General features: G+C 52.3%; 1 protein-coding gene and 1 non-coding gene across 4 annotated transcripts in view; both read left to right on the plus strand.

The window, feature by feature from the left end:
* The window catches only part of HIF3A (hypoxia inducible factor 3 subunit alpha), a 75,132-nt gene that overhangs the window by 33,718 nt on the left and 27,821 nt on the right, over positions 1-13,593 (plus strand). For all 3 annotated transcript variants that reach the window (XM_060257525.1, XM_060257526.1, XM_060257524.1), the window contains exons 2-6: positions 3,397-3,587; positions 4,869-5,014; positions 10,089-10,173; positions 11,251-11,360; positions 12,442-12,656. In XM_060257525.1, coding sequence (XP_060113508.1) covers positions 3,397-3,587; positions 4,869-5,014; positions 10,089-10,173; positions 11,251-11,360; positions 12,442-12,656 — 747 coding nt within the window. The remainder of the gene's footprint in view (positions 1-3,396; positions 3,588-4,868; positions 5,015-10,088; positions 10,174-11,250; positions 11,361-12,441; positions 12,657-13,593) is intronic.
* TRNAT-CGU (transfer RNA threonine (anticodon CGU)) lies at positions 11,398-11,463 on the plus strand. Its single transcript has one exon. It is a non-coding gene; the product is annotated as a tRNA-Thr (tRNA).

The following is a 13,593-nucleotide window of genomic DNA, read 5'->3' on the forward strand; positions in this document are numbered from 1 at the left end:
GAAGAGTCTTGCTGGATCAGACCAGTGGGGGTCCGTCTAGTCCAGCCTCCTGCCTCATACAGTGGCCAACCAGTTCCTCTGAAGGGCCAACATCAGGGCAGAGAGGCTGAGGCCTTCATAAGAACATCAGAAGAGCCCTGCTGGATCAGACCAGTGAGGGTCCATCTAGTCCAGGCTCCTGTCTCACACAGTGGCCTCTGGAGGGCCAACAACAGGGCATAGAGGCTGAGGCCTTCATAAGAACATAAGCAGAGCCCTGCTGAATCAGACCAGGGAGGGTCCATCTAGTCCAGCCTCCTGCCTCACACAGTGGCCAACCAGTTCCTCTGAAGGGCCAACAACAGGGTAGAGAGGCCAAGGCCTTCATAAGAACATCAGAAGAGCCCTGCTGGATCAGACCAGTGAGGGTCCATCTAGTCCAACTTCCTGTCTCACACAGTGGCCTCTGGAGGGCAAACAACAGGGCATAGAGGCTGAGGCCTTCATAAGAACATAAGAAGAGCCCTGCTGGATCAGACCAGGGAGGGTCCATCTAGTCCAGCCTCCTGCCTCACAGAGTGGCCAACCAGTTCCTCTGAAGGGCCAACAACAGGGCAGAGAGGCCAAGGCCTTCATAAGAACATCAGAAGAGCCCTGCTGGATCAGACCAGTGAGGGTCCATCTAGTCCAGCCTCCTGTCTCACTCAGTGGCCAACCAGTTCCTCTGGAGGTCCAACAACAGGGCAGGGAGGCTGAGGCCTTCCCCTGAGAAGAGCATCAGAAGAGCCCTGCTGGGTCAGACCAGTGAGGGTCCATCTAGTCCAGCCTTCTGCCTCACACAGTGGCCAACCAGTTCCTCTGGAGGTCCAACAACAGGGCAGGGAGGCTGAGGCCTTCCCCTGAGAAGAACATCAGAAGAGCCCTGCTGGATCAGACCAGTGAGGAGCCATCTAGTCCAGCCTCCTGTCTCACACAGTGGCCAACCAGTTCCTCTGGAGGGCCAGCAACAGGGCAGAGAGGCTGAGGCCTTCATAAGAACCTCAGAAGAGCCCTGCTGGATCAGACCAGTGAGGGTCCGTCTAGTCCAGCCTCCTGCCTCACACAGTGGCCAACCAGTTCCTCTGAAGGGCCTTCATAAGAACATCAGAAGAGCCCTGCTGGATCAGACCAGGGAGGGTCCGTCCAGTCCAGCCTCCTGTTTCACACAGCAGCCAACCAATTCCTCTGGAAGTCCAACAACAGGGCAGAGAGGCCGAGGCCTTCCCCTGGTGTTTCCTCCTGGCTCTGGGATTCAGAGGTTTAGTGCCTCTGAATGTGGAGGTTTCCCTCAGTTACATGGCTAGTAGCCCCTGATAGACCTATCTTCCATGAATCTTTCTTTTAAAGCGGTTTAAATTATAAAATTATAATTTGTAAGTGGGGAGGGCGAGGGCTTTGGGAGAGATCAGTGGGCGTTGCGTGCTGTGATTCTGTTACTACCTGGCTGTTTGTGCATACATTTGCATGCAGGCAAACCCTCTTCTGCTTGAAATGCCACCCTTCCACAACCAGAGAATTCCTAACGTGGGGGTGGTGTGCGTTTCGTCATCCAAGCCTCTTCCCTTTTGAGTCCGAAACCGAACAACGCTACAAGGGCTTATTGTAATTTATAGCTTGGCCTTTGAGGAGAATAGATCAAAAGTTATCTCACTCTCCGAGTCGTTTCTTTGTTTAATTGAAGGAAACGCTTGAGGGAATATTGAGGGAATAAAACTAGGACTCGGGTAGAAAAGGAGAGCCATTTTTGCCATGCCAGCAATCTATGTCCTGTGTTCGAATTCCTCAGCCTTTTTGAGCCTGTGAAAGCATTTGGAATTCTGATCCAGGGCAGTGGACAGAGCCACAAAATGGCTGCCACAGGAAGTGCAGCCAGACAGTAGGAGCCAGTTTGGTGTAGTGGTTCAGTGCGCGGGCTCTTATCAGGGAGAACTGGGTTTGATTCCCCACTCCTCCACACGCACCTGCTGGAATGGGCTTGGGTCAGCCAGAGCTGGGGCCGGGACACTAGAAGTTCTCCCAATGTGCCCCTCCCCATGGACCCAGAGCATCACTGTCCCACACAGAGGGTTCCATCTATATCCTGTGGCTAATAGCCACTGATGGACCTCTGCTCCAGATGTTTATCCAGTCCCCTCTTGAAGCCATCTAGGCATGTAGCTATCACAACCTCCTATGGCAGTGAATTCCATGCTCCATGGAGAGGAGGTGGCTGAGAGGTGATAGGATCACCATCTTCAAGTACTTGAAGGGCTGTCATTATAGCGGATGGTGTGGAATTCTTTACTGTGGCCCCGGAAGGTAGGACCAGAACCAATGGGTTGAAATTAAATCAGAATTGTTTCTGGCTCAACATTAGGAAGAACTTCTTGACCGTTAGAGCAATTCCTCAGTGGAACAGGCTTCCTCGGGAAGTGGTGGGCTCTCCTTCCTTGGAGGTTTTTCAACAGAGGCTAAATGGCCATCCGACAGCAATGAGGATCCTGTGAATTTAGGGGGAGGAATTTGTGAGTTTCCTGCATTGTGCAGGGGGTTGGATTAGATGACCCTGGAGGTTCTTTCCAACTCTTCTATGATTCTAACAGGCTTCCTCCTTGGGAGGTGGTGGGTTCTCCTTCCTTGGAGGTTTTTCAACAGAGGCTCGATGGCCATTTGACAGCAATGAAGATCCTGTGAATTTAGGGGGAGGTCTTTGTGAGCTTCCTGCATTGTGCAGGGGGTTGGACTAGATGATCCTGGAGGTTCCTTCCAACTCTTCTATGATTCTAACAGGCTTCCTCCTTGGGCGGTGGTGGGTTCTCCTTCCTTGGAGGTTCTTCAACAGAGGCTAGATGGCCATCCAACAGCAATGAGGATCCTGTGAATTTAGGGGGAGGTATTTGTGAGTTTCCTGCATTGTGCAGGAGGTTGGACTAGATGACCCTGGAGGTCCCTTCCAACTCTAGGATTCTAGGATTCTATCTTGTGAATTTAGGGGGAGGTGTTTGTGAGTCTCCTGCATTGTTCTGGGGGTTGGACTAGATGACCCTGGAGGTCCCTTCCAACTCTAGGATTCTAGGATTCTATCCTGTGAATTTAAGGGGAGGTGTTTGTGAGTTTCCTGCATTGTGCAGGGGGTTGGACTAGATGACCCTGGAGGTCCCTTTCAGCTCTAGGATTCTATGATTCTAATCACCCTTTGGGTGAATTCTGGCAATCAACCAATCCCCTCGGGGGAGCCATTAGCCTCTTAGAGTGGGCACGATCAATTCTTCTCCGAAGGGTGGCTTCAGAAGTGAGGTGCGTCAGCAGCTGGTTTGGTGGGACCCCTAATGGCTAAGCCTGCTCTTGAGATGCTTACACAGATGTCGGCTTTGACCCGTGCCCTCTCCTCCCACACAGATCCACCACAGAGATCCGGAAGGAGAAGTCGCGGGACGCAGCACGATGCCGCCGCAGCAAAGAGACGGAAGTGTTCTATCAGCTGGCCCACACGTTGCCTTTTGCCCGGGGGGTCAGCGCCCACCTGGACAAGGCCTCCATCATGCGCCTGACCATCAGCTACCTGCGGATGCACAAGCTGCTGACCTCCGGTAAGGACTGGCTTGTCCTCTTAGAGATGGGGCTGGGGGACCTTCTTGCAGCCTTTCTAGTGTGTAAAACCTGGGTGTAAAAGCTTCATTAGGAACTTCCTGAGAGAGTGGTTCCAGAGAGAACCAGTGTTGGTGTGGTGGTGAAGTGCTCGGACTCTTATCTGGGAGAACCGGGTTTGATTCCCTCACTCCTTCACTTGCAGCTGCTGGAATGGTCTTGGGTCAGCCATAGCTCTTGCAGGAGTTGTCCTTGAAAGGGCAGACTCTTATCTGGGAGAACTGGGTTTGATTCCCTGCTCCTCCACTTGCAGCTGCTGGAACGGCCTTGGGTCAGCCATAGCTCTCATAGGAGTTGTCCTTGAAAGGGCAGCTGCTGTGAGAGCCCTCTCAGCCCCACCCACCTCACAGGGTATCTGTTGTGGGGGGAGAAGATATAGGAGATTGTAAGCCGCTCTGAGTCTCTGAGTTCAGAGAGAAGGGCGGGGTATAAGTCTACAGCCTTCCTCATTTCAGCAGGCTTCCTCCTTGGGAGGTGGTGGGGTTCTTTCCTTGGAGGTTTGTAAACAGAGGCGAGGTGGCCATCTGACAGCAATGCTGATCCTGTGATTTTAGGGGGAGGTATTTGTGAATTTCCTGCCTTGTGCAGGGGGTTGGACTAGATGACCTTGGAGGTCCCTTCCAACTCTGTGATCCTATGATTCAGGGCCACATCTTACTCCACCCCCATTCCCAAACTACATCCTGGAGTCCAAGGCCAGTTCGAGAAGAAGAAGATTGCAGATTTATACCCCGCCCTTCTCCCTGAATCAGAGACTCAGAGCGGCTTACAATCGCCTATGTCTTCTCCCCCTACAACAGACACCCTGTGAGGTGGGTGGGGCTGAGAGAGGTCTCCCAGAAGCTGCCCTTTCAAGGACAGAGTCTCAAAGCGGCCTACAATCTCCTTTATCTCCTTCCCCCACAACAGACACCCTGAGAGGGCCCTCCCAGAAGCTGCCCTTTCAAGGACAACCTCTGCCAGAGCTACGGCTGACCCAAGGCCATTCCAGCAGGTGCAAGTGGAGGAGTGGAGGAATCAAACCTGGTTCTCCCAGATAAGAGTCTGCCCTTTTAAAGACAACCTCTGCCAGAGCTACGGCTGACCCAAGGCCATTCCAGCAGGTGCAAGTGGAGGAGTGGGGAATCAAGCCCGGTTCTCTCAGATAAGAGTCCGCACACTTAACCACTACACCAAACTCCTGCATTTCCTCACAGCAGCTTTCTTCTGCTGCTTTGTTGCAGGAGACTGGAAGAACGAAGTGGAAGCGGAGGAGCAGGTGGACGCCTATTACCTGAAGGCCCTGGACGGCTTCCTCATGGTCCTGACGGAGGAGGGTGACATGATCTACCTCTCCGAGAACGTCAACAAACACCTGGGCCTGAGTCAGGTGAGGGGCTGCTTTGGGACAGCCTTGCGGGGTGGACGGAGGGAAGAGCGAGTTTCCACTTCTTGACTCTTTTACGGTTCTGTCAGATTGGTGGGAAAGATGCGACTGGGGCAGGAGGCAGTGAGGAGATGCTGGATTTGGACTCACAGCAGCTTGAGGGCTGTGCGCCTAGGGGGGTGGGGGATGCTGGGCTGGAGCACTGCTGCTGTACCAGTGGCACTTGTGGCTTTGAACAGAGGCGGCCTACCTTACCGTTCCTCTTAAGAACACCAGAAGAGCCCTGCTGGGTCAGAGCAGTGGTCCATCTAGCCCAGCCTCCTGCCTCACAAAGTGGCCAACCAGTTCCTCTGGAGGGCCAGCAACTGGACAGAGAGGCTAAGGCCTTCCCCTGAGAAGAACATCAGAAGAGCCCTGCTGGATCAGACCAGGCAGGGTCCATCTAGTCAAGCCTCCTGTCTCACACAGTGGCCAACCAGTTCCTCTGGAGGGCCAACAACAGGGCATGGAGGCTGAGGCCTTCATAAGAACATCAGAAGAGCCCTGCTGGATCAGACCAGTAGTCCATCTAGTCCAGCATCTTGTCTCACCCAGTGGCCAACCAGTTCCCTGGAGTGCCAGCAACAGAGGCCGAGGTCTTCCCCTGAGAAGAGCATCAGAAGAGCCCTGCTGGATCAGACCAGGGAGGGTCCATCTTGTCCAGCCTCCTGTCTCACACAGTGGCCAACCAGTTCCTCTGGAGGGCCTAGAACAGGGCAGAGAGGTCAACGCCTTCCCCTGAGAAGAGCATCAGAAGAGCCCTGCTGGGTCAGACCAGTGAGGGTCCGTCTAGTCCAGCCTCCTCGCACAGGGGCCAGCCAGTTCCTCTGGAGGGCCAGCAACAAGGCGCAGAGGCTGAGGCCTTCACCTGAGACGAACATCAGGAGAGCCCTGCTGGATCAGACCAGTGAGGGTCCATCTAGTCCAGCCTCCTGTCTCACACAGTGGCCAACCAGTTCCTCCGGAGGGCCAACAACAGGGCAGAGAAGCTGTGGTCTTCCCCTGAGAATGTGCAGTAAAATGAGTCCTTGCCATCTCAGTATTCTATAAATTCCTTAGCCAGAGAACTGGGCCAATGATACTGGTACTTCCCCAGGACTGGTAGATTTTGGGCAGCAAGCAGGGCATGGGGAAGGGAACACCTGTCTTCTCTTATGTTATGTTCTTATTAGAGAAGAGACAACTAAGGGGGAGGGGAATGAGTGAGATTTATAAAATTATGCACGGGGTGGAGAGAGTTGATGAAGAGAACTTTTTCTCCCTCTCCCAAAATACTAGAACTTGACAGCCAGTGACGCTGATGGCAGTAGGTTCAGAATGGACAAAAGGAAATACGACTTTACACAGAGAGTGATTAAAAGGTGGAATTTACTGCCGGAGCCTGTATTGATGGCTGCAGGCATAGATGCCCTTAAAAGGGGATTAGATAGGTCCGTGGCAAATAAGTATACTAGCCATGGTGACTTAGAGGAACCTCCACATTCAGAGGCACTAAACCTCTGAATCCCAGAATCAGCAGGTAACATTGGTGGTAGACCTCTGCCTCTCTGCCCTATTTGTTGGACCTCAAGAGAGCCAGTTGTGAGACAGGATGCTGGACTATCTGGACCCCTGGTCTGATCCAGCAGGGCTCTTCTGGTGTTCTTATGAAGGCCTCAGTCTCTATGCCCTGTTGTTGACCCTCCTGAGGAACTGGGTGGCCCCCTGTGTGAGACAGGAGGCTGGACTAGATGAGCTCTCACTGGTCTAATCCAGCAAGGCTCTTCTGGTGTTCTTATGAAGGTCTCAGTCTCTATGACCTGTTGTTGGCCCTCCAGAGAAACTTACTGGCCACTGTGAGACTAGGTGGACCCCCACTCGTCTGATGCAGCAAGACTCATCTATGTTCATATCAGGGGATGGCCTCGGCTTCTATGCCCTGCTGTTGGCTGTCCAGAGGAACTGGTTGGCCACTATGTGAGGATGGATGCTGGACTAGATGGACCCTCACTGGTCTAATCAAGCAGGGCTCTTCTGATGTTCTTATGAAGGCCTTGGCCTCTCTGCCCTGTTGTTGGCTCTCCAGAGGAACTGGTTGGCCACTGTGTGAGACAGGAGGCTGGACTAGATGAACCACTGGTCTTCCAGCAGGGCTCTTCTGATGTTCTTATGAAGGCCTCGGCCTCTCTGCCCTGTTGTTGGCTATCCAGAGGAACTGGTTGGCCACTGTGTGAGACAGGAGGCTGGACTAGACGGAGCCTCACTGGTCTGACACAGCAGGGCTCTTCTGAGGTTCTTCTCAGGGGAAGGCCTCAGCCTCTCTGCCCTGTTGTCTGACCTCCAGAGGAACTGGTTGGCCACTGTGTGAGACGGGATGCTGGACTAGATGGACCCTCCCTGGTCTGATCCAGCAGGGCTCTTCTGATGTTCTTATGAAGGCCTCGGCCTCTCTGCCCTGTTGTTGGCCCTCCAGAGGAACTGGTTGGCCACTATGTGAGGATGGATGCTGGACTAGATGGACCCTCACTGGTCTAATCAAGCAGGGCTCTTCTGATGTTCTTATGAAGGCCTTGGCCTCTCTGCCCTGTTGTTGGCTCTCCAGAGGAACTGGTTGGCCACTGTGTGAGACAGGAGGCTGGACTAGATGAACCACTGGTCTTCCGGCAGGGCTCTTCTGATGTTCTTATGAAGGCCTCAGCCTCTCTGCCCTGTTGTTGGCTCTCCAGAGGAACTGGTTGGCCACTGTGTGAGACAGGAGGCTGGACTAGATGAACCACTGGTCTTCCAGCAGGGCTCTTCTGATGTTCTTATGAAGGCCTTGGCCTCTCTGCCCTGTTGTTGGCTGTCCAGAGGAACTGGTTGGCCACTGTGTGAGACAGGAGGCTGGACTAGACGGAGCCTCACTGGTCTGACACAGCAGGGCTCTTCTGAGGTTCTTCTCAGGGGAAGGCCTCAGCCTCTCTGCCCTGTTGTCTGACCTCCAGAGGAACTGGTTGGCCACTGTGTGAGACGGGATGCTGGACTAGATGGACCCTCCCTGGTCTGATCCAGCAGGGCTCTTCTGATGTTCTTATGAAGGCCTCGGCCTCTCTGCCCTGTTGTTGGCCCTCCAGAGGAACTGGTTGGCCACTATGTGAGGATGGATGCTGGACTAGATGGACCCTCACTGGTCTAATCAAGCAGGGCTCTTCTGATGTTCTTATGAAGGCCTTGGCCTCTCTGCCCTGTTGTTGGCTCTCCAGAGGAACTGGTTGGCCACTGTGTGAGACAGGAGGCTGGACTAGATGAACCACTGGTCTTCCAGCAGGGCTCTTCTGATGTTCTTATGAAGGCCTCGGTCTCTCTGCCCTGTTGTTGGCTCTCCAGAGGAACTGGTTGGCCACTGTGTGAGACAGGAGGCTGGACTAGATGAACCACTGGTCTTCCAGCAGGGCTCTTCTGAGGTTCTTAGGAAGGCCTCAGCCTCTCTGCCCTGTTGTTGGCCCTCCAGGGGAACTGGTTGGCCACTGTGTGAGGCAGGAGGCTGGACTAGATGAACCACTGGTCTTCCAGCAGGGCTCTTCTGATGTTCTTATGAAGGCCTCGGCCTCTCTGCCCTGTTGTTGGCCCTCCGGGGAACTGTTTGGCCACTCTGTGACAACAATAACAAATACTGGAACCCCAGGGGTAACAGAACCGTACTATCAAGTACACTCGCCATGCTAGACAATTATTATGTCTGCAAAATAGTATACAATTCTTTACAGTTTTATAAGAACTTCAGTGTTTTGCTCAACAGCTTTTTGACAACACCAGTGTAACAGACACTTAACTACAGCTACAAACAATTTCCCCAAAGAGCGGTGACGATGTTATATGAGCATGTGACTTCAGTATGGTTGCCAGGCTTTCCAAAATTCTCTCAGTATTTGTCCCCTAAACTATTTTACATGCTATGTGTACTATTTTACAGACATCATAATTTGCTAGCATGGAGAGTTAACTTGATAGCATGGCCGTTCTTTCAAACTAGATGCTGGACTAGATGGACTATTGCAGGGGTGGCCAACGGTAGCTCTCCAGATGTTTTTTTTGCCTACAACTCCTATCAGCCCCAGCCAGCATGGCCAATGGCTGGGGCCGATGGGAGTTGTAGGCAAAAAACATCTGGAGAGCTACCGTTGGCCACCCCTGGACTATTGGGTCAAATCCAGCAGGGCTCTTCTTACGTTCTTAATAGGTAATTTGGATCATGGTCCGTCTCCAAAAGTAGTAGAATATTGCACCTAGAAGCCCCCGCCCCTTTTAAAAAATGGTATTAAATGCAGAGTTGGTCTCTATTTGAAAGTCACTTGTGGCAAAACTTTCATTATTTCTGAGCACTGGACACTTTTCCAAATTTAAAAAAAAAACAAAATACAAAAAGCTTTTTCAGTCTTGTTCAGTGGTGCTGGCAATTTTCTTTTTGTGTTTCAGAGAGACTTATTAATCCCCCCCCCCAAAAAAAACACCAAATTGATTTCTTAATTGACCCTTTTTCTTCTACCGGAGAATTTAAAACACGGCGGCCGCAATTTATTTATTTTTTGGGGGAACGATAATTCTTCCCTCCGAGGAAAATTGCATCGCCAGGGGGAGGCTTAAATGCCTCCAATTTACACTTCAGAATTCACCAAAGCCCTCTTTTCCCTTTGAAACGGAGTCATTATATTTGCTTCCAACGTGCCGGCTTAAGTGTTTCTGCAAAATATTTTTTTTTTCCCCTTTTGTAACCGAAAAGCATTCTTCTCTGCTGCCTCTCAAATGCCTTTGGAGGACGACGCTTTCTTCCTGATATGTGACTCGGCTTTAAAGTTCTTAATGACATACGTGGGAAGACGGGGGAAAGGGAACAGAAGGGGTGGGCGGGATTCCTGATTGGCCGCCTCCGAGAATGCCCCGACCAATCGGCTGGCTCTTGGCAGAGATGGTCTCCCGTGGGCACATGCTTTTGCATGTGGCGTCACGTTTGATGGAAAGGGTGGGCTGCCTCCAACCTCCCCGCCTCCCTGATTCTTATTTTCCCCTTTTCTTCCACTAGCTGGAGCTCATCGGCCACAGCGTCTTTGACTTCATTCATCCTTGTGACCAGGAAGAGTTGCAAGATGTACTGAGCCCTAGGCAGGGTGAGTCCCGCACGCAGCCAGCCGTTGTTGGCAGGGAGGAGGCGGAAGGGCCCGGGCGCCCCCTTCTGTGGGACTGGTGCAAACTTGTCAGCGTGGGGCCTCTCCTTGGAGGCAGTCGTGCAATAATGCTTTGTCTTCTCAAATCGCAGGGTTTTTTTTATTTTATTTCAAAAATGACATCAAGATTGCAGCCGTTTGGTTGCAGCCTAGGTTGCCTTCCCAGAAGCCCCTGATCTGGGAAAGTGTAACTTGAGAGTCCCTTGGACTGCAAGAAGATCCAATCAGTCACTCCTAAGGGAAATCAACCCAGACTGTTCCCTGGAAGGTCAGATGCTGAAGCTGAAGCTCAAATCCTTTGGCCACCCAATGAGAAGGGAACACCCAATGGAGAAGACTCTTGAGAGTCCCTTGGACTGCAAGATCGAATCAGTCACTCCTAAGGGAAATCAACCCAGACTGTTCCCTGGAAGGTCAGATGCTGAAGCTCAAATCCTTTGGCCACCCAATAAGAAGGGAACACTCAATGGAGAAGACTCTTGAGAGTCCCTTGGACTGCAAGAAGATCCAATCAGTCACTCCTAAGGGAAATCAACCCAGACTGTTCCCTGGAAGGTCAGATGCTGAAGCTGAAGCTCAAATCCTTTGGCCACCCAATGAGAAGGGAACACTCAATGGAGAAGACTCTTGAGAGTCCCTTGGACTGCAAGAAGATCCAATCCTAAGGGAATCCAGCACAGTGAGCAAAGCCATACATAGCTGAGCAGAGCCATACCGGCAGTGACCCAGAATGCAACATGGTACAGATATAAGAACCAATGACAGTGAAGTAAAATTATCTGGTAGGCAGTGGTTTAGAATGTAAAACGGCACAATGACAGAATAGTAAGCTCCCAGAAGCTTACAAATAGTAAAATCCCCCCTCCCCTTTTTAGAGCTGCTAGCACAAGCTGACCCTTTATTAACCTGGGTGCCCCAATCACAGCTTCATGTGGGAAAAGAAGCTCAGTTCCTGCCCTCCTGTTCTCTTTCCTTGGCCCACTTCTTTACGTTTTTTTTTTGACCCCTCACCTTCCGCAGGTTTCTCTAAGAAGAAGGAAGTGAAGACAGAGCGCAGCTTCTCCCTGCGCATGAAGAGCACCCTGACCACCAGGGGGCGCACTGTGAACCTCAAATCAGCCACCTGGAAAGTGAGTGTGGGTGGCACGGTACAGATGGGGAGGGACGGCGGCTCAGTGGTAGAGCATCTGCTTCGTAAGCAGAAGGTCCCAGGTTCAATCCCCGGCATCTCCAACTAAAAAGGGTCCAGGCAAGCAGGCGTGAAGAACCTTTGCTTGAGACCCTGGAGAGCCGCTGCCAGTTTGAGTAGACAAGACTGACTTTGATGGGCCAAGGAGGGTCTGATTCAGTATAAGGCAGCTTCATAGGTTCATATATGTCAGAGAAGGAGTGTTGGTGGAGGGACTTCTAGAAACCAGAGATGGGGGCTTCATGGAGTGAGCGAAGCAAAAGGTAAAGGTAGTCCCCTGTGCAAGCACCGAGTCGTTACCTCTAGAGAAGGTAGAGAAATAAGTCCTTTTCTCCCTTTCTCACTGTACAAGAACTCGTGGGCACTCCATGAAATTGCTGAGCAGTCAGGTTAGAACGGATAAAAGGAAGTCCTTCTTCACCCAAAGGGAGATTAACCCATGGAATTCACTGCCACAGGAGGTGGTGTTGGCTACAAGCATAGCCAGCTTCAAGAGGGGATTGGATAAACATCTGGAGCAGAGGTCCATCAGTGGCTATTAGCCACAGCATATTGTTGGAACTCTCTGTCTGGGGCAGTGATGCTCTGTATCTTTGGTGTTTTGGGGGGGGGGCACAGTGGGAGGGCTTCTAATGTCCTGGCCCCACTGGTGGACCTCCTGTTGGCACCTGGCTTTTTGGCCACCGTGTGACACAGAGTGTTGGACTGGATAGGCCACTGGCTTGATCCAGCATGGCTTCTCTTATGTCTGGGGAAGTGATGCTCTGTATTCTTGGTGCTTTGGTGGGGGGACACAGTGGGGGGGCTTCTAGTGTCCTGGCCCCACTGATGGACCTCCTGACAGCAACTGGTTTTTTTGGCCACTGTGTGACACAGAGTGTTGGACTGGATGGGCCATTGGCCTGATCCAACATGGCTTCTCTTACGTTCTTATGTTTCTGGGACCTTTGTGGGCAAGCAGACGGGACCTGCGGCTGCCACTGCTGCTACTGATCTCTTGATCTGCCTGTTGCTCCCCGTAGGTCCTGCACTGTGCCGGCCACATGAGGTCCTACGCGCCTGCCAAGCCAGCGGGAGACAAGGAGCCGGAGGGGGGCTTCACCGAGCCCCCGTTGCGTTGCCTGGTGCTGATCTGCGAGGCCATTCCCCACCCAGCCAACATTGAGACGCCCCTGGACAGCGGCACCTTCCTCAGCCGCCACACCATGGACATGAAGTTCACCTACTGTGACGAGAGGTGAGGCAGAGGTAGCTGAGGTGGGAACGTCTCCGGACTGGAGCCTCCCAGAACGTAGAGAAAGAAGTCCTTTTCTCCCTTTCTCACAATGCAAGAACTTGCGGGCACTTAATGAAATTGCTGAGCAGTCAGGTTAAAACGGATAAAAGGAAGTCCTTCTTCACCCAAAGGGGGATTAACAGGTGGAATTCACTGCCGCAGGAGGTGGTTGCGGCTGCCAGCATAGCCAGCTTCAAGAGGGGATTGGATAAACATCTGGAGCAGAGGTCCATCAGTGGCTATTAGCCACAAGGTATTGTTGGAACTCTCTGTCTGGAGCAGTGATGCTCTGTATTCTTGGTGCTTGGAAGGGCAACAGTGGGAGGGCTTCTAGTGTCCTGGCCCCACTAATAGATCTCCTGATGGCACCTGGGGTTTTTTTTGGCCACTGTGTGACACAGAATGTTGGACTGGATGGGCCATTGGCCTGATCCATCGTGGCTTATCTTCTTATGTCTGGGGCAGTGATGCTCTGTATTCTTGGTGTTTGGTGGTAAGGGGCAACAGTGGGAAAGCTTCTAGCGTCTTGGCCCCACTGGGGGACCTCCTGATGGCCCCTGGGTTTTGGCCACTGTGTGACACAGAGCGTTGGACTGGATGGGCCATTGGCCTGATCCAACAGGGCTTCTCTTATGTTCTTACGACCCCCAGCGTCATCTAGTCCAACCCCCTGCACAGTGCAAGAACTTTACAAATACCTCTCCCCCTAAGTTCACAGGATCACTGCTGTCAGTTGGCTATCTGGCCTCTGCTTGAAAATTTTTTCAGAAGGCTGATCTCACTGGTGGGGCTGCGCTGGCGGGTGTGCATTAATACCTGAGCTGGAACAATAACGCCCCAGCCTTGGGAGAGCCGCTTTCCTGTCTCATTCCGGCCATCTTTCTCTTGCTGTCTCTCC

Source organism: Heteronotia binoei, chromosome 17 (assembly GCF_032191835.1).
Source record: "Heteronotia binoei isolate CCM8104 ecotype False Entrance Well chromosome 17, APGP_CSIRO_Hbin_v1, whole genome shotgun sequence".
Classification (NCBI taxonomy): domain Eukaryota; kingdom Metazoa; phylum Chordata; class Lepidosauria; order Squamata; family Gekkonidae; genus Heteronotia; species Heteronotia binoei.